The 27,505-nt window shown below is 49.7% G+C and overlaps 2 protein-coding genes across 5 annotated transcripts in view; one reads left to right on the top strand and one right to left on the bottom strand.

Annotated features, from left to right (window-relative positions):
* The first annotated feature begins 2,866 nt into the window (after nucleotides 1-2,866).
* On the top strand, nucleotides 2,867-4,046 carry LOC307043509 (protein EOLA1-like). 4 transcript variants are annotated; one of them, XM_079688005.1, is made up of 4 exons: nucleotides 2,867-3,055; nucleotides 3,100-3,142; nucleotides 3,203-3,473; nucleotides 3,744-4,046. In XM_079688005.1, exons 3-4 carry the CDS (start codon nucleotides 3,221-3,223, stop codon nucleotides 3,950-3,952), a joined length of 462 nt encoding a protein of 153 aa, XP_079544131.1. In that variant the 5' UTR covers nucleotides 2,867-3,055; nucleotides 3,100-3,142; nucleotides 3,203-3,220; the 3' UTR covers nucleotides 3,953-4,046. The 4 variants fall into 4 exon arrangements, with proteins under 4 accessions (XP_079544131.1, XP_079544130.1, XP_079544132.1 ...); XM_079688004.1 differs by lacking the exon at nucleotides 3,100-3,142 and having other exon boundaries at nucleotides 2,868-3,099; nucleotides 3,220-3,473; XM_079688006.1 differs by lacking the exon at nucleotides 3,100-3,142 and having other exon boundaries at nucleotides 2,869-3,055; nucleotides 3,220-3,473.
* A 284-nt stretch (nucleotides 4,047-4,330) lies between these two features.
* LOC307043435 (UDP-N-acetylglucosamine transferase subunit ALG13-like) overlaps nucleotides 4,331-27,505 on the bottom strand; it is a 39,795-nt gene continuing 16,620 nt past the window's right edge. The window contains 11 exon segments of the mRNA XM_079687889.1: nucleotides 4,331-4,877; nucleotides 6,732-6,839; nucleotides 7,677-7,788; nucleotides 7,887-7,927; nucleotides 8,098-8,217; nucleotides 13,934-14,051; nucleotides 16,996-17,064; nucleotides 18,451-18,506; nucleotides 18,811-18,846; nucleotides 19,011-19,185; nucleotides 22,911-23,055. Coding sequence (XP_079544015.1) covers nucleotides 4,540-4,877; nucleotides 6,732-6,839; nucleotides 7,677-7,788; nucleotides 7,887-7,927; nucleotides 8,098-8,217; nucleotides 13,934-14,051; nucleotides 16,996-17,064; nucleotides 18,451-18,506; nucleotides 18,811-18,846; nucleotides 19,011-19,185; nucleotides 22,911-23,055 — 1,318 coding nt within the window. The 3' untranslated portion in view covers nucleotides 4,331-4,539.

The raw sequence follows: 27,505 nt of genomic DNA, 5'->3' as shown, positions 1-27,505 counted from the left end.
TTAGAGTCTGAAGTTATGAAAGCTACTGATTTAGAGTCTGAAGTTATGAGAGCTACTGATTTAGAGTCTGAAGTTATGAGAGCTACTGATTTAGAGTCTGAAGTTATGAGAGCTACTGATTTAGAGTCTGAAGTTATGAGAGCTACTGATTTAGAGTCTGAAGTTATGAGAGTTACTGATTTAGAGTCTGAAGTTATGAGAGCTACTGATTTAGAGTCTGAAGTTATGAAAGCTACTGATTTAGAGTCTGAAGTTATGAGAGCTACTGATTTAGAGTCTGAAGTTATGAGAGCTACTGATTTAGAGTCTGAAGTTATGAGAGCTACTGATTTAGAGTCAGAAGTTATGAGAGCTACTGATTTAGAGTCTGAAGTTATGAGAGCTACTGATTTAGAGTCTGAAGTTATGAGAGCTACTGATTTAGAGTCAGAAGTTATGAGAGCTACTGATTTAGAGTCAGAAGTTATGAGAGCTACTGATTTAGAGTCTGAAGTTATGAAAGCTACTGATTTAGAGTCTGAAGTTATGAAAGCTACTGATTTAGAGTCTGAAGTTATGAGAGCCACTGATTTAGAGTCTGAAGTTATGAGAGCTACTGATTTAGAGTCTGAAGTTATGAAAGCTACTGATTTAGAGTCTGAAGTTATGAGAGCTACTGATTTAGAGTCTGAAGTTATGAGAGCTACTGATTTAGAGTCTGAAGTTATGAAAGCTACTGATTTAGAGTCTGAAGTTATGAGAGCTACTGATTTAGAGTCTGAAGTTATGAAAGCTACTGATTTAGAGTCTGAAGTTATGAGAGCTACTGATTTAGAGTCTGAAGTTATGAGAGCTACTGATTTAGAGTCTGAAGTTATGAGAGCTACTGATTTAGAGTCTGAAGTTATGAGAGCTACTGATTTAGAGTCTGAAGTTATGAGAGCTACTGATTTAGAGTCTGAAGTTATGAAAGCTACTGATTTAGAGTCTGAAGTTATGAAAGCTACTGATTTAGAGTCTGAAGTTATGAGAGCTACTGATTTAGAGTCTGAAGTTATGAGAGCTACTGATTTAGAGTCTGAAGTTATGAGAGCTACTGATTTAGAGTCTGAAGTTATGAGAGCTACTGATTTAGAGTCTGAAGTTATGAAAGCTACTGATTTAGAGTCTGAAGTTATGAGAGCTAGTGATTTAGAGTCTGAAGTTATGAGAGCTACTGATTTAGAGTCTGAAGTTATGAGAGCTACTGATTTAGAGTCTGAAGTTATGAAAGCTACTGATTTAGAGTCTGAAGTTATGAAAGCTACTGATTTAGAGTCTGAAGTTATGAGAGCTACTGATTTAGAGTCTGAAGTTATGAGAGCTACTGATTTAGAGTCTGAAGTTATGAGAGCTACTGATTTAGAGTCTGAAGTTATGAGAGCTACTGATTTAGAGTCTGAAGTTATGAAAGCTACTGATTTAGAGTCTGAAGTTATGAAAGCTACTGATTTAGAGTCTGAAGTTATGAGAGCTACTGATTTAGAGTCTGAAGTTATGAGAGCTACTGATTTAGAGTCTGAAGTTATGAAAGCTACTGATTTAGAGTCTGAAGTTATGAAAGCTACTGATTTAGAGTCTGAAGTTATGAAAGCTACTGATTTAGAGTCTGAAGTTATGAAAGCTACTGATTTAGAGTCTGAAGTTATGAAAGCTACTGATTTAGAGTCTGAAGTTATTGGCATTAATATATTTGCTGACAGCTTCAGTTCTTTAAGGTAGGTAAGAATGGAGAAACCAGCTCGAGTGCGCTAGAATTTGAAAATACGTAGCCGAAAAAAATGTGCCCCTTCCTTCAGACTTCCTCACAGAGCCCCTCCTCCAACACACACGAACACTCACATGACCAATGAGGGCGCGAGATCAGTTTGTGCACAGATGGAAGGCTGACAGGCAGGTAGGCCATCCAATAATCTGACCCGGGCCGGCTCAGATGATTGGTCGTGCTTTTTACAGCGCCACAGCTTCAAAGCATTTAATGCATTCATTGCCATCGGGATGTTAAGAGCATTCCATGGAAAATAACAAAAAGTGTTTCTGAAGCGAATGACCTACCCCACCTTTAAGTGTTTCTGAAGTGAATGACCTACCCCACCTTTAAGTGTTTCTGAAGTGAATGACCTACCCCACCTTTAAGTGTTTCTGAGGTGAATTACCTACCCCACCTTTAAGTGTTTCTGAGGTGAATTACCTACCCCACCTTTAAGTGTTTCTGAAGCGAATTACCTACCCCACCTTTAAGTGTTTCTGAAGTGAATGACCTACCCCACCTTTAAGTGTTTCTGAAGTGAATGACCTACCCCACCTTTAAGTGTTTCTGAAGTGAATGACCTACCCCACCTTTAAGTGTTTCTGAAGTGAATGACCTACCCCACCTTTAAGTGTTTCTGAAGCGAATTACCTACCCCACCTTTAAGTGTTTCTGAAGTGAATGACCTACCCCACCTTTAAGTGTTTCTGAAGTGAATTACCTACCCCACCTTTAAGTGTTTCTGAAGTGAATTACCTACCCCACCTTTAAGTGTTTCTGAAGTGAATGACCTACCCCACCTTTAAGTGTTTCTGAAGCGAATGACCTACCCCACCTTTAAGTGTTTCTGAAGTGAATGACCTACCCCACCTTTAAGTGTTTCTGAAGTGAATGACCTACCCCACCTTTAAGTGTTTCTGAGGTGAATTACCTACCCCACCTTTAAGTGTTTCTGAAGCGAATTACCTACCCCACCTTTAAGTGTTTCTGAAGTGAATTACCTACCCCACCTTTAAGTGTTTCTGAAGTGAATGACCTACCCTACCTTTAACAACAGGATTAAACATGTGACTCTGCATTACCCCGGTCCGCCTGAGGAGGGCAGCAGAGCCGCTGCACACATTTCACCCGGAGAAGAAGAAACCCAGAGAAGCAGAAGTGGAATCTGTGCGACCTGAATAACAGTCCGTCAGCTGAGGGAAACATTGAACAACATTTAACAGCTACTGACACTAAACTTCCTAAAGCACAGACTTTGAATATATCTTAGTGGAATATTTATGTGAGGTGCGTTTGATTTACACTTGAGATGCTTTTGATTTATACGTGAGGTGCGTTTGATTTACACTTGAGGTGCGTTTGTTTACACGTGAGGTGCGTTTGATTTATGTGATGCGTTTGATTTACACGTGATGCGTTTGATTTACACGTGAGGTGCGTTTGTTTTTTAGAATGGCGCAGCAGGTGTGGTGCTTGTCGTTCCGGCAGCCTTACGCTGGCCTGGTTCTGGACGGGCTGAAGACGGTGGAGAGTCGCTGGCGTCCGGTTTTGGCGCCGCTAGAGAACCAGACTCTGGGGATCCACATTGCCCAGAGGGACTGGGAGGGGGGCGAGTGGAGACAGGCGCTGAGCGGACTGATGAACCGGGGTCAGATCCAAGAGCTGCTGGAGGGAGGAGAGAGGTTCGGCCGCGGGGTGGTAGCAGGTAAGCAACACCTTTACTGTGTGTACCTGAAGGCCTCGTCTGTGTAACTGAAGGCAGCACCTGTGTGTACCTGAAGGCCTCGTCTGTGTAACTGAAGGCAGCACCTGTGTGTACCTGAAGGCCTCGTCTGTGTAACTGAAGGCAGCACCTGTGTGTACCTGAAGGCCTCGTCTGTGTAACTGAAGGCAGCACCTGTGTGTACCTGAAGGCCTCGTCTGTGTAACTGAAGGCAGCACCTGTGTGTACCTTAATGCCTCGTCTGTGTTTCAGGTCTGGTGGATGTGGGCGGGACCTGGCAGTGCCCCTCCTCCCTGCAGGGGGCGGAGCTGCAGGAGCTGGAGCAGGCAGCTCTTCTGATTGGTCTGCAGCAGAAGCACCTGACCCGGCTGTCCAATCCACGCTGGCTTAAGGCCCCACTGAGCGTTCGGGGGGGTCGTGACCTCTGGGCCGTGGAGATCCCCCCCGAGCTGTTACCATGACAACACCACAACGCTTCACTCCATTGGAGGATTAACTACCTCCTGTCTTGTACCTAAGGATGATCTGTTTTTAAAAATAAATAAAGTTATTTTCTGTAATGAGCCGTTATTGTGTCAATATTCAAATGAAGCACATATTTAAATCAACTAAATATTAAAACAACGTTTAAAATAGAATTATACAAAAACTACATTTCAAAACTTAATGCAAGTGTATTACATTGAAATGAAGAAATGAATGTTAAATGGACTCATCAAAAGCCACATGTTGAAATGACTGCAGCTCTTCATATTCCTGATGAGAGCAACAACAACAACAACAACAACCACCATGAATAATATTAAAGTCATATAATAATAATAACAACAGTCACAGTCTGCTGGTGTAACCCTTTATTCAGTCACAGAACGAGCCGTTCCAACAGAAGGCGAACTCAAAGCGATCCCTCTCAAACTGGGACTTCAAACATTTACATTTTTTTGCAGAAATGTGTATTTTTCTCAGCGCTGTGAGAAACGTCCTGCTGACTCGTTAGCGCTGTTAGCATGGACACGAGCTAATGGGGACATGGGGGGTGCTGTGGGAGTCAGATGGAGGGGGGGAGGTAGTGGGTGGTGTGGTGGGGGGGCTGGGCTGTGATGTAACCCACCATGTGGGAGGTGGGGGGGGGACAGTACACCCTCGCTGTGTGTCCCCCGTTCTGCAGTGCCCCCCAGTGGGCAGAGTGGGGGAGGCAGTGGTATGAGGAGTGATGGGAAAGGTGGGAGGGGTGAGGAAGAGGAGCGGGGGCAGGGGCGGAGGGCAGGTAGGCTGTGGGGGGGGCTTCATATGGCAGGTGCATCAGGGGGGGGGGGAGGGTTTGATCCTGATACAGCAGGCCGGGGGGGTTAACAGGGTGGGAGGCTTCCATGGAGGAGGAGGGGCCTGAGGGGGAGACAACAAAGAGTTAGTCATATCCATTATAACCGTGAAAACTATCAAACGACATCAGCTGGTCGACAGGTTCAAACTGAGGCCGTTTCTCAATCTGGAGGAAACTGGCTTCCAAGCCAATATTTCAAGGATACTACGCCATCGAGTGCCGCCGAAGGACTGTTCCAATCTCCAGCATACTTGGAATTCTACCGAGGCCGCGTCCTTGGGGTAATTTCGAGGCTGCACATGGGTACACTTCGCGTCCTTCAAATCCCCACAATCCTTTGCGCACGGACCAATTTCAAAAACCCTTGCGGAGAATGGCTGAACCGAGCAGCGCAGCACACATTTAAATGTAAGTATGTAGTGGCGTAGAACATGTGTTGGTAAATATGTGACTTTGTTAAATTTGTTATCACCAAAAATGTGTTCCGTGAAAGTAAAGCAAGTTCATAATTAGATCGACATCGTGAGGGATTTATTTTCAGTAAAGTTTATGTTGAAACCGTTAGAGAGAGTGGCACACTTGTTAGCCTGTTCCATTCTTCTTTGTTTTCCGAAGCCGTGGCTTGGAAGTATACTTGCTTCGTTTTTGAAGGAAGTGACTTGGAAGTATGCGACTACCAAACCTCGGAGGGGACCCATTGGCTCCTTTTAAGGAGGGAATAGGTCCGTCTGTCCTCGCCCCTCCAAGGAGGGAATAGGTCCGTCTGTCCTCGCCCCTCCAAGGAGGGAATAGGTCCGTCTGTCCTCGCCCCTCCGAGGAGGGAATAGGTCCGTCCTCGCCCCTCCGAGGGGGGAATGGGTCCGTCCTCGCCCCTCCGAGGGGGGAATGGGTCCGTCTGTCCTCGCCCCTCCAAGGGGGGAATGGGTCCGTCCTCGCCCCTCCGAGGAGGGAATGGGTCCGTCCTCGCCCCTCCGAGGGGGGAATGGGTCCGTCTGTCCTCGCCCCTCCGAGGGGGGAATGGGTCCGTCCTCGCCCCTCCGAGGGGGGAATGGGTCCGTCTGTCCTCGCCCCTCCGAGGGGGGAATGGGTCCGTCTGTCCTCGCCCCTCCGAGGAGGGAATGGGTCCGTCCTCGCCCCTCCGAGGGGGGAATGGGTCCGTCCTCGCCCCTCCGAGGGGGGAATGGGTCCGTCCTCGCCCCTCCGAGGAGGGAATGGGTCCGTCCTCGCCCCTCCGAGGAGGGAATGGGTCCGTCCTCGCCCCTCCGAGGAGGGAATGGGTCCGTCCTCGCCCCTCCGAGGGGGGAATGGGTCCGTCCTCGCCCCTCCGAGGAGGGAATGGGTCCGTCCTCGCCCCTCCGAGGAGGGAATGGGTCCGTCCTCGCCCCTCCGAGGGGGGAATGGGTCCGTCCTCGCCCCTCCGAGGGGGGAATGGGTCCGTCCTCGCCCCTCCGAGGAGGGAATGGGTCCGTCCTCGCCCCTCCGAGGAGGGAATGGGTCCGTCCTCGCCCCTCCGAGGGGGGAATGGGTCCGTCCTCGCCCCTCCGAGGAGGGAATGGGTCCGTCCTCGCCCCTCCGAGGAGGGAATGGGTCCGTCCTCGCCCCTCCGAGGAGGGAATGGGTCCGTCCTCGCCCCTCCGAGGAGGGAATGGGTCCGTCCTCGCCCCTCCGAGGGGGGAATGGGTCCGTCCTCGCCCCTCCGAGGAGGGAATGGGTCCGTCCTCGCCCCTCCGAGGAGGGAATGGGTCCGTCCTCGCCCCTCCGAGGAGGGAATGGGTCCGTCCTCGCCCCTCCGAGGGGGGAATGGGTCCCTCCAGCAGTCTGTTTCTTATGCAGCTTAAAAACTGTTATTCTGAATATAGATATACGTATTTAGGAACTGGTTTCAGGTCCTCACACCTGGTGTTATCTGTACTGACCACTGCTGTGTCCGTCCGTCTGTCCGTCACCGGCCCTGCTGGATTCTGGGTAGGAGGAGGGGGGCTGGTGGGGGCTTCTTGTTGTCTCAGGATATGAAGGGGGGGCAGCTGGGGGCAGAAGAAGGAGGATCAACTTCCTGTTGGCAGGGGTTCAAATCACCTCACTTCATAATCAACTACCTCACACACAATCATAAGACTCTTACATCACATGTTAGACGCTTTTATCCAAAGAGACTCACATACTCAATACTGTGGGAACCCCCAGGAGCACTTTGGGGTGAAGAGTCTCAGGGACACAACGACATGCTGACTGTAGTGGGGTTTGAACCTGTGCTCCCCTGATCCCAACACCAAAGCACTAACCCACTGCACCACAGCCTCCCCTTCTTACTGTGAAACTCTCCCTCTTACTGTGAAACTCTCCCTCTTACTGTGAAACTCTCTCTCTTATTGTGAAACTCTCCCTCTTATTGTGAAACTCTCCCTCTTATTGTGAAACTCTCCCTCTTACTGTGAAACTCTCCCTACTATTGTGAAACTCTCCCTCTTATTGTGAAACTCTCCCTCTTATTGTGAAACTCTCCCTCTTATTGTGAAACTCTCCCTCTTATTGTGAAACTCTCCCTCTTATTGTGAAACTCTCCCTCTTATTGTGAAACTCTCTCTCTTATTGAGAAACTCTCCCTCTTATTGTGAAACTCTCTCTCTTATTGAGAAACTCTCTCTTATTGTGAAACTCTCCCTCTTATTGTGAAACTCTCCCTCTTATTGTGAAACTCTCCCTCTTATTGTGAAACTCTCCCTCTTATTGTGAAACTCTCTCTCTTATTGTGAAACTCTCCCTACTATTGTGAAAAAAGTGTAGTAGGTGTGACTGCAGCTCAGGAAGCTTCTGATTGGCCGTCAGAGCTGGCAGCAGCCAATCAGAGAGGCTGGTCTCACCGTGCAGGGGGGGCTCCTGGCTCAGGTAGGGGCTGTAGTGCTGGTAGGGGTAAGATACCTCCTGTGGAGTGGGGGGGTACGACTGCTGCTGCCAGCAGCTCTGATGGTACCACTGAGGGGGGAGGGGGGAGTGGGGAGGGGGTTATATGTAAATGTTATTAAAGGTTTACACCGGACTAACAGACTAACAGACACCTGCAGATAACTCACCTGGACTCCTAGGTTGAAGTAGTACTGAAGAACCCTGTAGTCTACACACACACACACACACACACACACACACACACACACACACACACACACACACACACACACACACACACACACACACACACACACACACACACACACACACACAGAGAGAGAGAGTCAGGAAGCTGCAGCAAGTGACAGGTTGTGTTTGCAGTGGTTGACCTCTGACCTCGGGGTAAGTCCGTGCCGTTGGGGTCGTAGGAGTAAGGGGGCGGAGCCACCACGCTGCAGAGAGCCTCACCCATCTCACTGACCAACCAGGGGGAGGAGGCTGGGATCGCCATGGTAACTGAAACAGGAAATTCAACGTCACATCATAGAGGTAAGCCCCGCCCTCAGTCCCCCCCTCTCCACAAGCCTGCCCTTAGAGCTTATCTGAGTGAGTCTGTGTGAGAGAGAGAACCAGAGTGTGTGTGAGAGAGAGAGAACCAGAGTGTGTGAGACAGAGAGAGAGCCTGAGTGTGTGTGAGAGAGAGAGAACCTGAGTGTGTGAGACAGAGAGAGAGAACCAGAGTGTGTGAGACAGAGAGAGAGCCTGAGTGTGTGTGAGAGAGAGAGAACCTGAGTGTGTGAGACAGAGCGAGAGCCTGAGTGTGTGTGAGAGAGAGAGAACCTGAGTGTGTGTGAGAGAGAGAACCTGAGTGTGTGTGTGAGAGAGAGAGAGCCTGAGTGTGTGTGAGAGAGAGAGAGAACCTGAGTGTGTGTGTGTGTGAGAGAGTACCTGAGTGTGTGTGAGAGAGAGAGAACCAGAGTGTGTGAGACAGAGAGAGAGCCTGAGTGTGTGTGAGAGAGAGAGAACCTGAGTGTGTGTGAGAGAGAGAACCTGAGTGTGTGTGTGAGAGAGAGAACCTGAGTGTGTGTGTGAGAGAGAGAGAGCCTGAGTGTGTGTGTGAGAGAGAGAGAACCTGAGTGTGTGTGTGTGTGAGAGAGTACCTGAGTGTGTGTGAGAGAGAGAGTACCTGAGTGTGTGAGAGAGAGAGAGTACCAGAGTGTGTGAGACAGAGAGAGAGCCTGAGTGTGTGTGAGAGAGAGAGAACCTGAGTGTGTGTGAGAGAGAGAACCTGAGTGTGTGTGTGAGAGAGAGAGCCTGAGTGTGTGTGAGAGAGAGAGAACCTGAGTGTGTGTGTGTGTGAGAGAGTACCTGAGTGTGTGAGAGAGAGTACCTGAGTGTGTGTGTGAGAGAGTACCTGAGTGTGTGTGAGAGAGAGAGTACCTGAGTGTGTGTGTGAGAGAGTACCTGAGTGTGTGTGAGAGAGAGTACCTGAGTGTGTGAGAGAGAGAGAGTACCTGAGTGTGTGAGAGAGAGTACCTGAGTGTGTGTGAGAGAGAGAGTACCTGAGTGTGTGTGTGAGAGAGTACCTGAGTGTGTGTGTGAGAGAGTACCTGAGTGTGTGTGAGAGAGAGTACCTGAGTGTGTGAGAGAGAGAGAGTACCTGAGTGTGTGAGAGAGAGTACCTGAGTGTGTGTGAGAGAGAGAGTACCTGAGTGTGTGAGAGAGAGTACCTGAGTGTGTGTGAGAGAGAGAGTACCTGAGTGTGTGTGTGAGAGAGTACCTGAGTGTGTGTGTGAGAGAGTACCTGAGTGTGTGTGAGAGAGAGAGTACCTGAGTGTGTGAGAGAGAGTACCTGAGTGTGTGTGAGAGAGAGAGTACCTGAGTGTGTGTGAGAGAGTACCTGAGTGTGTGTGTGAGAGAGTACCTGAGTGTGTGTGAGAGAGAGTACCTGAGTGTGTGAGAGAGAGTACCTGAGTGTGTGTGAGAGAGAGAGTACCTGAGTGTGTGAGAGAGAGAGTACCTGAGTGTGTGTGAGAGAGAGAGTACCTGAGTGTGTGAGAGAGAGTACCTGAGTGTGTGTGAGAGAGAGTACCTGAGTGTGTGTGAGAGAGAGAGTACCTGAGTGTGTGTGAGAGAGAGAGTACCTGAGTGTGTGTGTGAGAGAGAGTACCTGAGTGTGTGTGTGTGAGAGAGAGTACCTGAGTGTGTGTGAGAGAGTGAGTACCTGAGTGTGTGTGAGAGAGAGAGTACCTGAGTGTGTGTGTGTGAGAGAGAGTACCTGAGTGTGTGTGTGTGAGAGAGAGTACCTGAGTGTGTGTGAGAGAGAGAGTACCTGAGTGTGTGTGTGTGAGAGAGAGTACCTGAGTGTGTGTGAGAGAGAGAGTACCTGAGTGTGTGTGTGAGAGAGAGTACCTGAGTGTGTGTGTGTGAGAGAGAGAGTACCTGAGTGTGTGAGAGAGAGAGAGTACCTGAGTGTGTGTGAGAGAGAGAGTACCTGAGTGTGTGAGAGAGAGTACCTGAGTGTGTGTGAGAGAGAGAGTACCTGAGTGTGTGAGAGAGAGTACCTGAGTGTGTGTGAGAGAGAGAGTACCTGAGTGTGTGAGAGAGAGTACCTGAGTGTGTGTGAGAGAGAGAGTACCTGAGTGTGTGTGAGAGAGAGAGTACCTGAGTGTGTGAGAGAGAGTACCTGAGTGTGTGAGAGAGAGTACCTGAGTGTGTGAGAGAGAGTACCTGAGTGTGTGAGAGAGAGTACCTGAGTGTGTGAGAGAGAGAGAGTACCTGAGTGTGTGTGAGAGAGAGTACCTGAGTGTGTGTGAGAGAGAGAGTACCTGAGTGTGTGTGAGAGAGAGAGTACCTGAGTGTGTGAGAGAGAGAGTACCTGAGTGTGTGTGAGAGAGAGTACCTGAGTGTGTGTGTGAGAGAGTACCTGAGTGTGTGTGAGAGAGAGAGTACCTGAGTGTGTGAGAGAGAGTACCTGAGTGTGTGTGTGAGAGAGAGAGTACCTGAGTGTGTGAGAGAGAGAGAGTACCTGAGTGTGTGTGTGAGAGAGTACCTGAGTGTGTGTGAGAGAGAGAGTACCTGAGTGTGTGAGAGAGAGTACCTGAGTGTGTGTGTGAGAGAGAGAGTACCTGAGTGTGTGAGAGAGAGTACCTGAGTGTGTGAGAGAGAGTACCTGAGTGTGTGTGTGAGAGAGAGTACCTGAGTGTGTGAGAGAGAGTACCTGAGTGTGTGTGTGAGAGAGAGTACCTGAGTGTGTGTGAGAGAGAGAGTACCTGAGTGTGTGAGAGAGAGTACCTGAGTGTGTGAGAGAGAGAGAGTACCTGAGTGTGTGTGAGAGAGAGTACCTGAGTGTGTGTGTGAGAGAGTACCTGAGTGTGTGTGAGAGAGAGAGTACCTGAGTGTGTGAGAGAGAGTACCTGAGTGTGTGTGTGAGAGAGTACCTGAGTGTGTGTGAGAGAGAGAGTACCCGAGTGTGTGTGTGAGAGAGTACCTGAGTGTGTGTGAGAGAGTACCTGAGTGTGTGTGAGAGAGAGAGTACCTGAGTGTGTGTGAGAGAGTACCTGAGTGTGTGTGAGAGAGTACCTGAGTGTGTGTGTGAGAGAGTACCTGAGTGTGTGTGTGAGAGAGTACCTGAGTGTGTGTGTGAGAGAGTACCTGAGTGTGTGTGTGAGAGAGTACCTGAGTGTGTGTGAGAGAGTACCTGAGTGTGTGTGAGAGAGTACCTGAGTGTGTGTGTGAGAGAGTACCTGAGTGTGTGTGTGAGAGAGTACCTGAGTGTGTGTGTGAGAGAGTACCTGAGTGTGTGTGAGAGAGAGAGTACCTGAGTGTGTGTGTGTGAGAGAGAGTACCTGAGTGTGTGTGTGTGAGAGAGAGTACCTGAGTGTGTGTGAGAGAGAGAGTACCTGAGTGTGTGTGTGTGAGAGAGAGTACCTGAGTGTGTGTGAGAGAGAGAGTACCTGAGTGTGTGTGTGAGAGAGAGTACCTGAGTGTGTGTGTGTGAGAGAGAGAGTACCTGAGTGTGTGAGAGAGAGAGAGTACCTGAGTGTGTGTGAGAGAGAGAGTACCTGAGTGTGTGAGAGAGAGTACCTGAGTGTGTGTGAGAGAGAGAGTACCTGAGTGTGTGAGAGAGAGTACCTGAGTGTGTGAGAGAGAGTACCTGAGTGTGTGTGAGAGAGAGAGTACCTGAGTGTGTGAGAGAGAGTACCTGAGTGTGTGTGAGAGAGAGAGTACCTGAGTGTGTGTGAGAGAGAGAGTACCTGAGTGTGTGAGAGAGAGTACCTGAGTGTGTGAGAGAGAGTACCTGAGTGTGTGAGAGAGAGTACCTGAGTGTGTGAGAGAGAGTACCTGAGTGTGTGAGAGAGAGAGAGTACCTGAGTGTGTGTGAGAGAGAGTACCTGAGTGTGTGTGAGAGAGAGAGTACCTGAGTGTGTGTGAGAGAGAGAGTACCTGAGTGTGTGAGAGAGAGAGAGTACCTGAGTGTGTGTGAGAGAGAGTACCTGAGTGTGTGTGTGAGAGAGTACCTGAGTGTGTGTGAGAGAGAGAGTACCTGAGTGTGTGAGAGAGAGTACCTGAGTGTGTGTGTGAGAGAGAGAGTACCTGAGTGTGTGAGAGAGAGAGAGTACCTGAGTGTGTGTGTGAGAGAGTACCTGAGTGTGTGTGAGAGAGAGAGTACCTGAGTGTGTGAGAGAGAGTACCTGAGTGTGTGTGTGAGAGAGAGAGTACCTGAGTGTGTGAGAGAGAGTACCTGAGTGTGTGTGTGAGAGAGAGTACCTGAGTGTGTGTGAGAGAGAGAGTACCTGAGTGTGTGAGAGAGAGTACCTGAGTGTGTGAGAGAGAGAGTACCTGAGTGTGTGTGAGAGAGAGTACCTGAGTGTGTGTGTGAGAGAGTACCTGAGTGTGTGTGAGAGAGAGAGTACCTGAGTGTGTGAGAGAGAGTACCTGAGTGTGTGTGTGAGAGAGTACCTGAGTGTGTGTGAGAGAGAGAGTACCCGAGTGTGTGTGTGAGAGAGTACCTGAGTGTGTGTGAGAGAGTACCTGAGTGTGTGTGAGAGAGAGAGTACCTGAGTGTGTGTGAGAGAGTACCTGAGTGTGTGTGTGAGAGAGTACCTGAGTGTGTGTGTGAGAGAGTACCTGAGTGTGTGTGTGAGAGAGTACCTGAGTGTGTGTGTGAGAGAGTACCTGAGTGTGTGTGAGAGAGTACCTGAGTGTGTGTGAGAGAGTACCTGAGTGTGTGTGAGAGAGTACCTGAGTGTGTGTGAGAGAGTACCTGAGTGTGTGTGTGAGAGAGTACCTGAGTGTGTGTGTGAGAGAGTACCTGAGTGTGTGTGAGAGAGTACCTGAGTGTGTGTGAGAGAGTACCTGAGTGTGTGTGAGAGAGTACCTGAGTGTGTGTGTGAGAGAGTACCTGAGTGTGTGTGTGAGAGAGTACCTGAGTGTGTGTGTGAGAGAGTACCTGAGTGTGTGTGTGAGAGAGTACCTGAGTGTGTGTGAGAGAGTACCTGAGTGTGTGTGAGAGAGTACCTGAGTGTGTGTGAGAGAGTACCTGAGTGTGTGTGAGAGAGAGAGTACCTGAGTGTGTGTGAGAGAGTACCTGAGTGTGTGTGAGAGAGTACCTGAGTGTGTGTGTGAGAGAGAGAGTACCCGAGTGTGTGTGTGAGAGAGTACCTGAGTGTGTGTGAGAGAGAGAGTACCTGAGTGTGTGTGAGAGAGAGTACCTGAGTGTGTGTGAGAGAGTACCTGAGTGTGTGTGAGAGAGTACCTGAGTGTGTGTGAGAGAGTACCTGAGTGTGTGTGTGAGAGAGTACCTGAGTGTGTGTGTGTGAGAGAGTACCTGAGTGTGTGTGAGAGAGTACCTGAGCGTGTGTGTGAGAGAGTACCTGAGTGTGTGTGTGTGAGAGAGTACCTGAGTGTGTGTGTGTGAGAGAGTACCTGAGTGTGTGTGTGTGAGAGAGTACCTGAGTGTGTGTGAGAGAGTACCTGAGTGTGTGTGTGAGAGAGTACCTGAGTGTGTGTGTGTGAGAGAGTACCTGAGTGTGTGTGAGAGAGTACCTGAGTGTGTGTGAGAGAGTACCTGAGTGTGTGTGAGAGAGTACCTGAGCGTGTGTGAGAGAGAGTACCTGAGTGTGTGTGTGAGAGAGTACCTGAGCGTGTCTGTGAGAGAGTACCTGAGTGTGTGTGAGAGAGTACCTGAGTGTGTGTGAGAGAGAACCTGAGTGTGTGTGAGAGAGAGTACCTGAGCGTGTCTGTGTAGCCACCGGCAGGTGAGCAGCAGGTAGATGTGATGATGGAGAGGAAGGTGATGAGGAGGAAGAGGAGGGAGAAGAGCCGATCACTGCTAATGGTTTCACCACCTTAAACACAAAACAGGAAGTAGGTGACTGCTGTGTGTGTGTGTGTGTACACGTGTGTGTACCTGCTGTGTGTGTGTGTGTACCTGCTGTGTGTGTGTGTGTGCGTGCTGTGTGTGTACCTGCTGTGTGTGTGTACCTGCTGTGTGTGTACCTGCTGTGTGTGTGTGTACCTGCTGTGTGTGTGTGTGTGTACCTGCTGTGTGTGTGTACCTGCTGTGTGTGTACCTGCTGTGTGTGTGTGTACCTGCTGTGTGTGTGTGTGTGTACCTGCTGTGTGTGTGTACCTGCTGTGTGTGTACCTGCTGTGTGTGCGTGTGTACCTGCTGTGTGTGTACCTGCTGTGTGTGTGTGTACCTGCTGTGTGTGTACCTGCTGTGTGTGTGTGTGTACCTGCTGTGTGTGTGTGTGTACCTGCTGTGTGTGTGTACCTGCTCTGTGTGTACCTGCTGTGTGTGTGTGTACCTGCTGTGTGTGTGTGTACCTGCTGTGTGTGTGTGTACCTGCTGTGTGTGTGTGTGTGTACCTGCTGTGTGTGTACCTGCTGTGTGTGTGTGTACCTGCTGTGTGTGTACCTGCTGTGTGTGTGTGTACCTGCTGTGTGTGTACCTGCCGTGTGTGTGTACCTGCCGTGTGTGTGTACCTGCTGTGTGTGTGTACCTGCTGTGTGTGTGTACCTGCTGTGTGTGTGTACCTGCTGTGTGTGTGTACCTGCTGTGTGTGTGTACCTGCTGTGTGTGTGTACCTGCTGTGTGTGTGTACCTGCTGTGTGTGTGTACCTGCTGTGTGTGTGTGTGTACCTGCTGTGTGTGTGTGTGTACCTGCTGTGTGTGTGTACCTGCTGTGTGTGTGTGTACCTGCTGTGTGTGTGTGTGTACCTGCTGTGTGTGTGTACCTGCTGTGTGTGTACCTGCTGTGTGTGTACCTGCTGTGTGTGTACCTGCTGTGTGTGTGTACCTGCTGTGTGTGTGTACCTGCTGTGTGTGTGTGTGTGTGTGTACCTGCTGTGTGTGTGTGTGTGTGTGTGTGTGTGTGTACCTGCTGTGTGTGTGTGTGTGTGTACCTGCTGTGTGTGTACCTGCTGTGTGTGTGTACCTGCTGTGTGTGTGTGTACCTGCTGTGTGTGTGTGTACCTGCTGTGTGTGTGTGTACCTGCTGTGTGTGTGTGTACCTGCTGTGTGTGTGTACCTGCTGTGTGTGTGTGTACCTGCTGTGTGTGTGTGTACCTGCTGTGTGTGTGTACCTGCTGTGTGTGTGTACCTGCTGTGTGTGTGTGTGTGTGTGTGTGTGTGTGTACCTGCTGTGTGTGTGTGTGTGTGTGTGTACCTGCTGTGTGTGTGCGTGTCTACCTGCTGTGTGTGTGTGTGTGTGCCTGCTGTGTGTGTGCGTGTCTACCTGCTGTGTGTGTACCTGCTGTGTGTGTGTGTGTACCTGCTGTGTGTGTGTGTGTGTGTACACCTGCTGTGTGTGTGTACCTGCTGTGTGTGTGTACCTGCTGTGTGTGTGTACCTGCTGTGTGTGTGTGTGTACCTGCTGTGTGTGTGTGTGTGTGTACACCTGCTGTGTGTGTGTACCTGCTGTGTGTGTGTACCTGCTGTGTGTGTACCTGCTGTGTACGTGTGTGTGTGTGTGTACCTGCTGTGTGTGTGTGTACCTGCTGTGTGTGTGTACCTGCTGTGTGTGTGTACCTGCTGTGTGTGTGTGTGTACCTGCTGTGTGTGTGTACCTGCTGTGTGTGTACCTGCTGTGTACGTGTGTGTGTGTGTGTGTACCTGCTGTGTGTGTGTGTGTACCTGCTGTGTGTGTGTACCTGCTGTGTGTGTGTGTACCTGCTGTGTGTGTGTGTACTTGCTGTGTGTGTACCTGCTGTGTGTGTGTGTACTTGCTGTGTGTGTACCTGCTGTGTGTGTGTGTACTTGCTGTGTGTGTACCTGCTGTGTGTGTGTGTACTTGCTGTGTGTGTACCTGCTGTGTGTGCGTGTGTACCTGCTGTGTGTGTGCGTGTGTACCTGCTGTGTGTGTGTGTGTTTACCTGATGTGTGTGTGTGTGTACCTGCTGTGTGTGTGTGTGTGTGTTTACCTGCTGTGTGTGTGTGTGTGTGTACCTGCTGTGTGTGTACCTGCTGTGTGTGTGTGTGTGTTTACCTGCTGTGTGTGTGTGTGTGTACCTGCTGTGTGTGTACCTGCTGTGTGTGTGTGTGTGTTTACCTGCTGTGTGTGTGTGTACCTGCTGTGTGTGTGTGTGTGTTTACCTGCTGTGTGTGTGTGTGTGTGTGTGTGTGTGTGTACCTGCTGTGTGTGTACCTGCTGTGTGCGTGTGTGTGTTTACCTGCTGTGTGTGTGTGTGTGTACCTGCTGTGTGTGTGTGTGTGTGTGTGTGTGTACCTGCTGTGTGTGTACCTGCTGTGTGTGTGTGTGTGTGTACCTGCTGTGTGTGTACCTGCTGTGTGCATGTGTGTGTGTACCTGCTGTGTGTGTGTGTGTGTGTACCTGCTGTGTGTGTGTGTGTGTGTGTACCTGCTGTGTGTGTACCTGCTGTGTGTGTGTGTGTGTTTACCTGCTGTGTGTGTGTGTGTGTGTGTGTACCTGCTGTGTGTGTACCTGCTGTGTGCGTGTGTGTGTGTACCTGCTGTGTGTGTGTGTGTACCTGCTGTGTGTGTGTGTGTACCTGCTGTGTGTGTGTACCTGCTGTGTGTGTACCTGCTGTGTGTGTGTGTACCTGCTGTGTGTGTACCTGCTGTGTGTGTACCTGCCGTGTGTGTGTACCTGCCGTGTGTGTGTACCTGCTGTGTGTGCGTACGTGTGTGTGTACGTGTTTGTGTGTACGTGTGTGTGTACGTGTGTGTGTGTGTCTACCTGCCGTGTGTGCGTACCTGCTGTGTGTGCGTACCTGGTGTGTGTACGTGTGTGTGTGTACGTGTGTGTGTGTACGTGTGTGTGTGTGTACCTGCTGTGTGTAGCTGTAGTTGATCTCCTGTCTCGGTGGAGAGTCAGCTGTTCCTCCTTCCTGCTCGTCCTTCACAATAAGAGTATTAGTTTATTCTGAGCGCTCACTGATTCTGTGTTCTGATTGGTCTGATTTTACAGGTGACTGCACAGGTGTGTTCTGATTGGTCTGATATTACAGGTGACTGCACAGGTGTGTTCTGATTGGTCTGATATTACAGGTGACTGCACAGGTGTGTTCTGATTGGTCTGATATTACAGGTGACTGCACAGGTGTGTTCTGATTGGTCTGATATTACAGGTGACTGCACAGGTGTGTTTTGATCGGTCTGATATTACAGGTGACTGCACAGGTGTGTTCTGATCGGTCTGATATTACAGGTGACTGCACAGGTGTGTTCTGATTGGTCTGATATTACAGGTGACTGCACAGGTGTGTTCTGATCGGTCTGATATTACAGGTGACTGCACAGGTGTGTTTTGATTGGTCTGATATTACAGGTGACTGCACAGGTGTGTTCTGATTGGTCTGATATTACAGGTGACTGCACAGGTGTGTTCTGATTGGTCTGATATTACAGGTGACTGCACAGGTGTGTTCTGATCGGTCTGATATTACAGGTGACTGCACAGGTGTGTTCTGATCGATCTGATATTACAGGTGACTGCACAGGTGTGTTCTGATCGGTCTGATATTACAGGTGACTGCACAGGTGTGTTCTGATCGATCTGATATTACAGGTGACTGCACAGGTGTGTTCTGATCGATCTGATATTACAGGTGACTGAACAGGTGTGTTTTGATCGATCTGATATTACAGGTGACTGCACAGGTGTGTTCTGATTGGTCTGATATTACAGGTGACTGAACAGGTGTGTTCTGATCGATCTGATATTACAGGTGACTGAACAGGTGTGTTTTGATTGGTCTGATATTACAGGTGACTGCACAGGTGTGTTTTGATTGGTCTAATATTACAGGTGACTGCACAGGTGTGTTTTGATTGGTCTGATATTACAGATGACTGCACAGGTGTGTTCTGATTGGTCTGATATTACAGATGACTGCACAGGTGTGTTTTGATTGGTTTGATATTACAGGTGACTGCACAGGTGTGTTTTGATTGGTCTGATATTACAGGTGACTGCACAGGTGTGTTTTGATTGGTCTGATATTACAGGTGACTGCACAGGTGTGTTTTGATTGGTCTGATATTACAGATGACTGCACAGGTGTGTTTTGATTGGTTTGATATTACAGGTGACTGCACAGGTGTGTTTTGATTGGTCTGATATTACAGGTGACTGCACAGGTGTGTTTTGATTGGTCTGATATTACAGGTGACTGCACAGGTGTGTTTTGATTGGTCTGATATTACAGGTGACTGCACAGGTGTGTTTTGATTGGTCTGATATTACAGGTGACTGAACAGGTGTCTGACTGAGGTGAGGTTACCTGGGTGTTGGAGGGCTCTCCAGCAGAGTACACACCTGAGGCGGGGTAGCTTGGATCTGCAACACACAGATCTCTGATCTCAAACACACTGATCCGACACCCCCCCCCCCCACCCACCCACCCACACACACTCTCTGATCCGACACACACCCACACTGATCCGACACCCCCCCCCCCCACCCACCCACCCACCCACACACACTCTCTGATCCGACACAGACCCACACTGATCCGACACCCCCCCCCCACCCACCCACCCACCCACACTCTCTGATCCGACACACACTCACCCTGATCCGACACCCCCACCCACCCACCCACACACCCACACACACACTCTCTGATCTGACACACACTCACCCTGACCGATGTAGATGTACTCTTCCGTGTACTCCGCTGAGAGGAACACAAACATTCTCAGGGTTAGTTTGGATAGTAACAGTTTTAGAGTGTATGATCTTTGTGATTTTGGGCTGTATGAATAAAGTTAGATTGAATAACTGTGTGTGTGTGTGTGTGTGTGTGTGTGTGTGTGTGTGTGTGTGTGTGTGTGTGTGTACCCTGGTCCTCCACAGTACTGGTGTCCTCAGTATCCTCCTCTGATGAGCAGACAGGTGTGTTTCCAGGTGGGGGGGCTGGGGGCCCTGAGCCTCTCTGGACTCTGTAGGAGGAGCCAGGAGGGGGCGGGGCTCCCAGCGAGGCTCCCAGTGAGGGGGGCGGGGCCAGTGGGGGGCCCTGAGGGGGGGGTAACATTATAATACAGACGTGTTAGTTCTCACCAGAGTACTTTTCCCGTTTAGTTCCGTTTAATGTCACGTTCACACCAAAAAGAGAACTTAGCGCCAGGACTTTTACCCCCGTGTTTAGTGCCTGCTGAGAGGTGGGACTATCCTGGGGGAAAAAAAGTGCCCCAGTTCTGATTGGCTGCAAACCACGCCCCGTAAAACTCTGAAAGTTTTGTAGAGCCACCATTTTATTATCCTCGCATTAGGATTGTTAGCATTAGCCCAGCGCACCAACGCAGAGAGACTAACTTATGGCAACACAAAAGAAAACATGGGAGCGATGGAGATGAGGAGGTGTCGGTGTTCTGGCGATTTACTCGCAAGGCTTCAGTAGAAGCTGCTGGGAGTCCCAGCAGCTTCTACTGAAGCCTTCCCCAACTCCGGGGACTTCCGGCCGGGGACTCCGGGTGGCAGTATACGCCGTGAAGTGGTTTGCAGCCTGCCAGTAAACCCAAAGCAGAAGAAGAAGAAGTGACGTCAGCGGCTTCATTTGCTAAGTACGGCAAAGTACTTGGTGTGAACGCGGCTAATGTGTCACATCGTTACAGCAGAAGAGTGAAAGAAGAGATTTTGCGCAGGGGAAAGAAACGCGTGTTTTTAAACGGAATAATGATATACTTTGATCAAGACTATCCGCCTGCAGTCCTGAAGCCAAAGGAATACTCCGAAGCTAAACGGGTGTTAAAGCAGAACAAGATCCGCCTCCAGGCTGCGAGTACACTGAGGATAAAAGAGGTCCTCAGAGGGACCGAGGAGAGCTGAGCAACGGGCCGGCTGTGCCTGGAAGGTGGTTGGAGGATCTGAACCGCAGGGGGCAGAGGATGCGCGAGAGCAGGGCATTAGAGAGAAACTACGGAGCCCCCCCCCCCCCTCCCTCAGAGGAGACGTCTGGATAACTTGGGAAACGTCGGCGAGCGGTTCCAGATTTCAAATGAACAGGTACTTTATATTTTGTTTGCTATTTTCATCCCCTCCCCCTCGTGTGTGTTCCGCACACGGGAGGAGCACACAGGAGGAGCACACGGGAGGGACACACGGGAGGAGCACACGGGAGGAGCACACGGGAGGAGCACACGGGAGGAACACACGGGAGGAACACACGGGAGGAGGAGCACACGGGAGGAACACACGGGAGGAGCACACGGGAGGAACACACGGGAGGAGGAGCACACGGGAGGAGGAGCACACGGGAGGAGCACACGGGAGGGACACACGGGAGGAGCACACGGGAGGAGCACACGGGAGGAGGAACACACGGGAGGAGCACACGGGAGGAACACACGGGAGGAGGAACACACGGGAGGAGCACACGGGAGGAGCACACGGGAGGAGGAACACACGGGAGGAGCACACGGGAGGAACACACGGGAGGAGGGACACACGGGAGGAGCACACGGGAGGAGCACACGGGAGGAGGAACACACGGGAGGAACACACGGGAGGAACACACGGGAGGGACACACGGGAGGAGGAACACACGGGAGGAGCACACGGGAGGAGCACACGGGAGGAACACACGGGAGGAACACACGGGAGGAGGAGCACACGGGAGGAGGAACACACGGGAGGAACACACGGGAGGAACACACGGGAGGAGGAACACACGGGAGGAGGAACACACGGGAGGAACACACGGGAGGAGGAACACACGGGAGGAGCACACGGGAGGAGGAGCACACGGGAGGAGGAGCACACGGGAGGAGGAGCACACGGGAGGAGGAACACACGGGAGGAGCACACGGGAGGAGGAGCACACGGGAGGAGCACACGGGAGGAGCACACGGGAGGAGCACACGGGAGGAGGAACACACGGGAGGAGGAGCACACGGGAGGAGGAGCACACGGGAGGAGGAGCACACGGGAGGAGCACACGGGAGGAGCACACGGGAGGAGGAGCACACGGGAGGAGCACACGGGAGGAGGAGCACACGGGAGGAGGAGCACACGGGAGGAGGAGCACACGGGAGGAGCACACGGGAGGAGCACACGGGAGGAGGAGCACACGGGAGGAGGAGCACACGGGAGGAGCACACGGGAGGAGGAGCACACGGGAGGAACACACGGGAGGAGGAACACACGGGAGGAGGAACACACGGGAGGAGGAACACACGGGAGGAGCACACGGGAGGAGCACACGGGAGGAACACACGGGAGGAGCACACGGGAGGAGGAACACACGGGAGGAACACACGGGAGGAGGAGCACACAGGAGGAACACACGGGAGGAGGAGCACACGGGAGGAACACACGGGAGGAGGAACACACGGGAGGAGGAGCACACGGGAGGAACACACGGGAGGAGGAACACACGGGAGGAACACACGGGAGGAGGAACACACGGGAGGAGGAACACACGGGAGGAGGAACACACGGGAGGAGGAGCACACGGGAGGAGGAGCACACGGGAGGAGGAACACACGGGAGGAGGAGCACACGGGAGGAACACACGGGAGGAACACACGGGAGGAGCACACGGGAGGAGGAACACACGGGAGGAGGAGCACACGGGAGGAACACACGGGAGGAGCACACGGGAGGAACACACGGGAGGAGGAGCACACGGGAGGAGCACACGGGAGGAGCACACGGGAGGAGCACACGGGAGGAGCACACGGGAGGAACACACGGGAGGAACACACGGGAGGAGGAACACACGGGAGGAGCACACGGGAGGGACACACGGGAGGAGCACACGGGAGGAGCACACGGGAGGAGGACACGGGAGGAACACACGGGAGGAACACACGGGAGGAGGAACACACGGGAGGAGCACACGGGAGGAGCACACGGGAGGAGCACACGGGAGGAACACACGGGAGGAGCACACGGGAGGAGCACACGGGAGGAGCACACGGGAGGAGCACACGGGAGGAACACACGGGAGGAACACACGGGAGGAACACACGGGAGGAACACACGGGAGGAGGAACACACGGGAGGAGGAGCACACGGGAGGAGGACACGGGAGGAGGAACACACGGGAGGAACACACGGGAGGAGCACACGGGAGGAGGAACACACGGGAGGAGGAACACACGGGAGGAGCACACGGGAGGAGCACACGGGAGGAGCACACGGGAGGAACACACGGGAGGAACACACGGGAGGAGGAACACACGGGAGGAGCACACGGGAGGAACACACGGGACACACGGGAGGAACACACGGGAGGAACACACGGGAGGAGCACACGGGAGGAGGGACACACGGGAGGAGCACACGGGAGGAGCACACGGGAGGAGGGACACACGGGAGGAGGAACACACGGGAGGAGCACACGGGAGGAGCACACGGGAGGAGCACATGGTGTGATGGATGGAGACTGCAACGAGGGCTCTCAGCCCACAGGCGGGAGAGGCTTTCCCTCTAGCCCAGGCAGGGGTCATCCAGGGGAGACCCCTGCCTGGGAACCACACCTTTGTTCCATGTGTTTCTTTATTGTTCGAGGAGTAGATCTCTTATTCTTTTCTTCGTTAGATTCGAAACACAAAGGAAGAGACAGATGACTAACGACGAAGTAACATCTCCTTTCATGGGAATCGCATTTTGGATCGGAAAAAATATAAAAATAAGAGTAGCGTGTATTCAACGTGATGGCAGCCAGGTCACTGTCTCAGAGGCGGAGCCAGTCATTATCATCCATATACTTTACACATCAGTGATATGACTGATCACCTGCAGGGGGGGGAACACGCCCTCCCCCCCGTCCTCCAGCTGGTAGAACATCGCTGGGTCCAGATCGGATGGCTCCTCCCCCTCAGCGGAGAAACCAAACTGGCACTCTTTATTCAGAGCGGCTGCCAACTGCCGTCTGCTGCGCCTGCACACAGAGAGGACTCTTTAAAGTAGAGACACTACATACTGATATACACCTGAACATCAGCAGGAGAGGACTCTTTAAAGTAGAGACACTACATACTGATAAACACCTGAACATCAGCAGGAGAGGACTCTTTAAAGTAGAGACACTACATACTGATAAACACCTGAACATCAGCAGGAGAGGACTCTTTAAAGTAGAGACACTACATACTGATAAACACCTGAACATCAGCAGGAGAGGACTCTTTAAAGTAGAGACACTACATACTGATATACACCTGAACATCAGCAGGAGAGGACTCTTTAAAGTAGAGACACTACATACTGATATACACCTGAACATCAGCAGGAGAGGACTCTTTAAAGTAGAGACACTACATACTGATATACACCTGAACATCAGCAGGAGAGGACTCTTTAAAGTAGAGACACTACATACTGATATACACCTGCATATCAACAGGAGAGGACTCTTTAAAGTAGAGACACTACATACTGATATACACCTGAACATCAGCAGGAGAGGACTCTTTAAAGTACAGACACTACATACTGATATACACCTGAACATCAGCAGGAGAGGACTCTTTAAAGTAGAGACACTACATACTGATAAACACCTGAACATCAGCAGGAGAGGACTCTTTAAAGTAGAGACACTACATACTGATAAACACCTGAACATCAGCAGGAGAGGACTCTTTAAAGTAGAGACACTACATACTGATATACACCTGAACATCAGCAGGAGAGGACTCTTTAAAGTAGAGACACTACATACTGATATACACCTGAACATCAGCAGGAGAGGACTCTTTAAAGTAGAGACACTACATACTGATATACACCTGAACATCAGCAGGAGAGGACTCTTTAAAGTAGAGACACTACATACTGATATACACCTGCATATCAACAGGAGAGGACTCTTTAAAGTAGAGACACTACATACTGATATACACCTGATCATCAGCAGGAGAGGACTCTTTAAAGTAGAGACACTACATACTGATAAACACCTGAACATCAGCAGGAGAGGACTCTTTAAAGTAGAGACACTAAATACTGAAATACACCTGAACATCAGCAGGAGAGGACTCTTTAAAGTAGAGACACTACATACTGATATACACCTGAACATCAGCAGGAGAGGACTCTTTAAAGTAGAGACACTACATACTGATATACACCTGAACATCAGCAGGAGAGGACTCTTTAAAGTAGAGACACTACATACTGATATACACCTGAACATCAGCAGGAGAGGACTCTTTAAAGTAGAGACACTACATACTGATATACACCTGAACATCAGCAGGAGAGGACTCTTTAAAGTAGAGACACTACATACTGATATACACCTGAACACCAGCAGGAGAGGACTCTTTAAAGTAGAGACACTACATACTGATATACATCTGAACATCAGCAGGAGAGGACTCTTTAAAGTAGAGACCCTACATACTGATATACACCTGAACATCAGCAGGAGAGGACTCTTTAAAGTAGAGACACTACATACTGATATACATCTGAACATCAGCAGGAGAGGACTCTTTAAAGTAGAGACACTACATACTGATATACACCTGAACATCAGCAGGAGAGGACTCTTTAAAGTAGAGACACTACATACTGATATACACCTGAACATCAGCTGGAGAGGACTCTTTAAAGTAGACACACTACATACTGATATACACCTGAACATCAGCAGGAGAGGACTCTTTAAAGTAGAGACACTACATACTGATATACACCTGAACATCAGCAGGAGAGGACTCTTTAAAGTAGATACACTACATACTGATATACACCTGAACATCAGCAGGAGAGGACTCTTTAAAGTAGAGACACTACCTACTGATATACACCTGAACATCAGCAGGAGAGGACTCTTTAAAGTAGAGACACTACATACTGATATACACCTGAACATCAGCAGGAGAGGACTCTTTAAAGTAGAGACACTACATACTGATATACATCTGAACATCAGCAGGAGAGGACTCTTTAAAGTAGAGACACTACATACTGATATACACCTGAACATCAGCAGGAGAGGACTCTTTAAAGTAGAGACACTACATACTGATATACACCTGAACATCAGCAGGAGAGGACTCTTTAAAGTAGAGACACTACATACTGATATACACCTGAACATCAGCAGGAGAGGACTCTTTAAAGTAGAGACACTACCTACTGATATACACCTGAACATCAGCAGGAGAGGACTCTTTAAAGTAGAGACACTACATACTGATATACACCTGAACATCAGCAGGAGAGGACTCTTTAAAGTAGAGACACTACCTACTGATATACACCTGAACATCAGCAGGAGAGGACTCTTTAAAGTAGAGACACTACATACTGATATACACCTGAACATCAGCAGGAGAGGACTCTTTAAAGTAGAGACACTACATACTGATATACACCTGAACATCAGCAGGAGAGGACTCTTTAAAGTAGAGACACTACCTACTGATATACACCTGAACATCAGCAGGAGAGGACTCTTTAAAGTAGAGACACTACATACTGATATACACCTGAACATCAGGAGGAGAGGACTCTTTAAAGTAGAGACACTACCTACTGATATACACCTGAACATCAGCAGGAGAGGACTCTTTAAAGTAGAGACACTACATACTGATATACACCTGAACATCAGCAGGAGAGGACTCTTTAAAGTAGAGACACTACCTACTGATATACACCTGAACATCAGCAGGAGAGGACTCTTTAAAGTAGAGACACTACATACTGATATACACCTGAACATCAGCAGGAGAGGACTCTTTAAAGTAGAGACACTACATACTGATATACACCTGAACATCAGCAGGAGAGGACTCTTTAAAGTAGAGACACTACCTACTGATATACACCTGAACATCAGCAGGAGAGGACTCTTTAAAGTAGAGACACTACATACTGATATACACCTGAACATCAGCAGGAGAGGACTCTTTAAAGTAGAGACACTACATACTGATATACACCTGAACATCAGCAGGAGAGGACTCTTTAAAGTAGAGACACTACATACTGATATACACCTGAACATCAGCAGGAGAGGACTCTTTAAAGTAGAGACACTACATACTGATATACATCTGAACATCAGCAGGAGAGGACTCTTTAAAGTAGAGACACTACATACTGATATACACCTGAACATCAGCAGGAGAGGACTCTTTAAAGTAGAGACACTACATACTGATATACACCTGAACATCAGCAGGAGAGGACTCTTTAAAGTAGAGACACTACATACTGATATACACCTGAACATCAGCAGGAGAGGACTCTTTAAAGTAGAGACACTACCTACTGATATACACCTGAACATCAGCAGGAGAGGACTCTTTAAAGTAGAGACACTACCTACTGATATACACCTGAACATCAGGAGGAGAGGACTCTTTAAAGTAGAGACACTACCTACTGATATACACCTGAACATCAGCAGGAGAGGACTCTTTAAAGTAGAGACACTACATACTGATATACACCTGAACATCAGCAGGAGAGGACTCTTTAAAGTAGAGACACTACCTACTGATATACACCTGAACATCAGCAGGAGAGGACTCTTTAAAGTAGAGACACTACATACTGATATACACCTGAACATCAGCAGGAGAGGACTCTTTAAAGTAGAGACACTACATACTGATATACACCTGAACATCAGCAGGAGAGGACTCTTTAAAGTAGAGACACTACCTACTGATATACACCTGAACATCAGCAGGAGAGGACTCTTTAAAGTAGAGACACTACATACTGATATACACCTGAACATCAGGAGGAGAGGACTCTTTAAAGTAGAGACACTACCTACTGATATACACCTGAACATCAGCAGGAGAGGACTCTTTAAAGTAGAGACACTACATACTGATATACACCTGAACATCAGCAGGAGAGGACTCTTTAAAGTAGAGACACTACATACTGATATACACCTGAACATCAGCAGGAGAGGACTCTTTAAAGTAGAGACACTACCTACTGATATACACCTGAACATCAGCAGGAGAGGACTCTTTAAAGTAGAGACACTACATACTGATATACACCTGAACATCAGCAGGAGAGGACTCTTTAAAGTAGAGACACTACCTACTGATATACACCTGAACATCAGCAGGAGAGGACTCTTTAAAGTAGAGACACTACATACTGATATACACCTGAACATCAGCAGGAGAGGACTCTTTAAAGTAGAAACACTACATACTGATATACACCTGAACATCTATATTGATTCTGACTTTTCTACATCCAACTCACAGGTGTAACCTTGCTTTGAGAAAAAAAGATTATTAATTTAACCGTTTTAGGGAAGATATGGTAATTTGTTCTGGGAATGTCATTTTCGAGCCTGAGACCTGAAAAACAGGCTCGGGGCTTAACAGGTTAAAGTAGAG

The sequence above is a fragment of the Notothenia rossii genome, assembly GCF_949606895.1.
Source record: "Notothenia rossii genome assembly, chromosome: 1".
Taxonomy (NCBI): Eukaryota; Metazoa; Chordata; class Actinopteri; order Perciformes; family Nototheniidae; genus Notothenia; species Notothenia rossii.
This window is presented reverse-complemented; position numbering and strand designations above follow the sequence as displayed.

What these genes read in the sequence shown, in the direction of transcription:
- LOC307043509 (XM_079688005.1), top strand. Translation starts at nt 3,221, where the DNA reads ATGGCGCAGCAGGTGTGGTGCTTGTCGTTCCGGCAGCCTTACGCTGGC. An exon ending in CGGCCGCGGGGTGGTAGCAG is followed by an intron (nt 3,474 to 3,743) that starts GTAAGCAACACC and finishes TCTGTGTTTCAG; the next exon opens with GTCTGGTGGATGTGGGCGGG.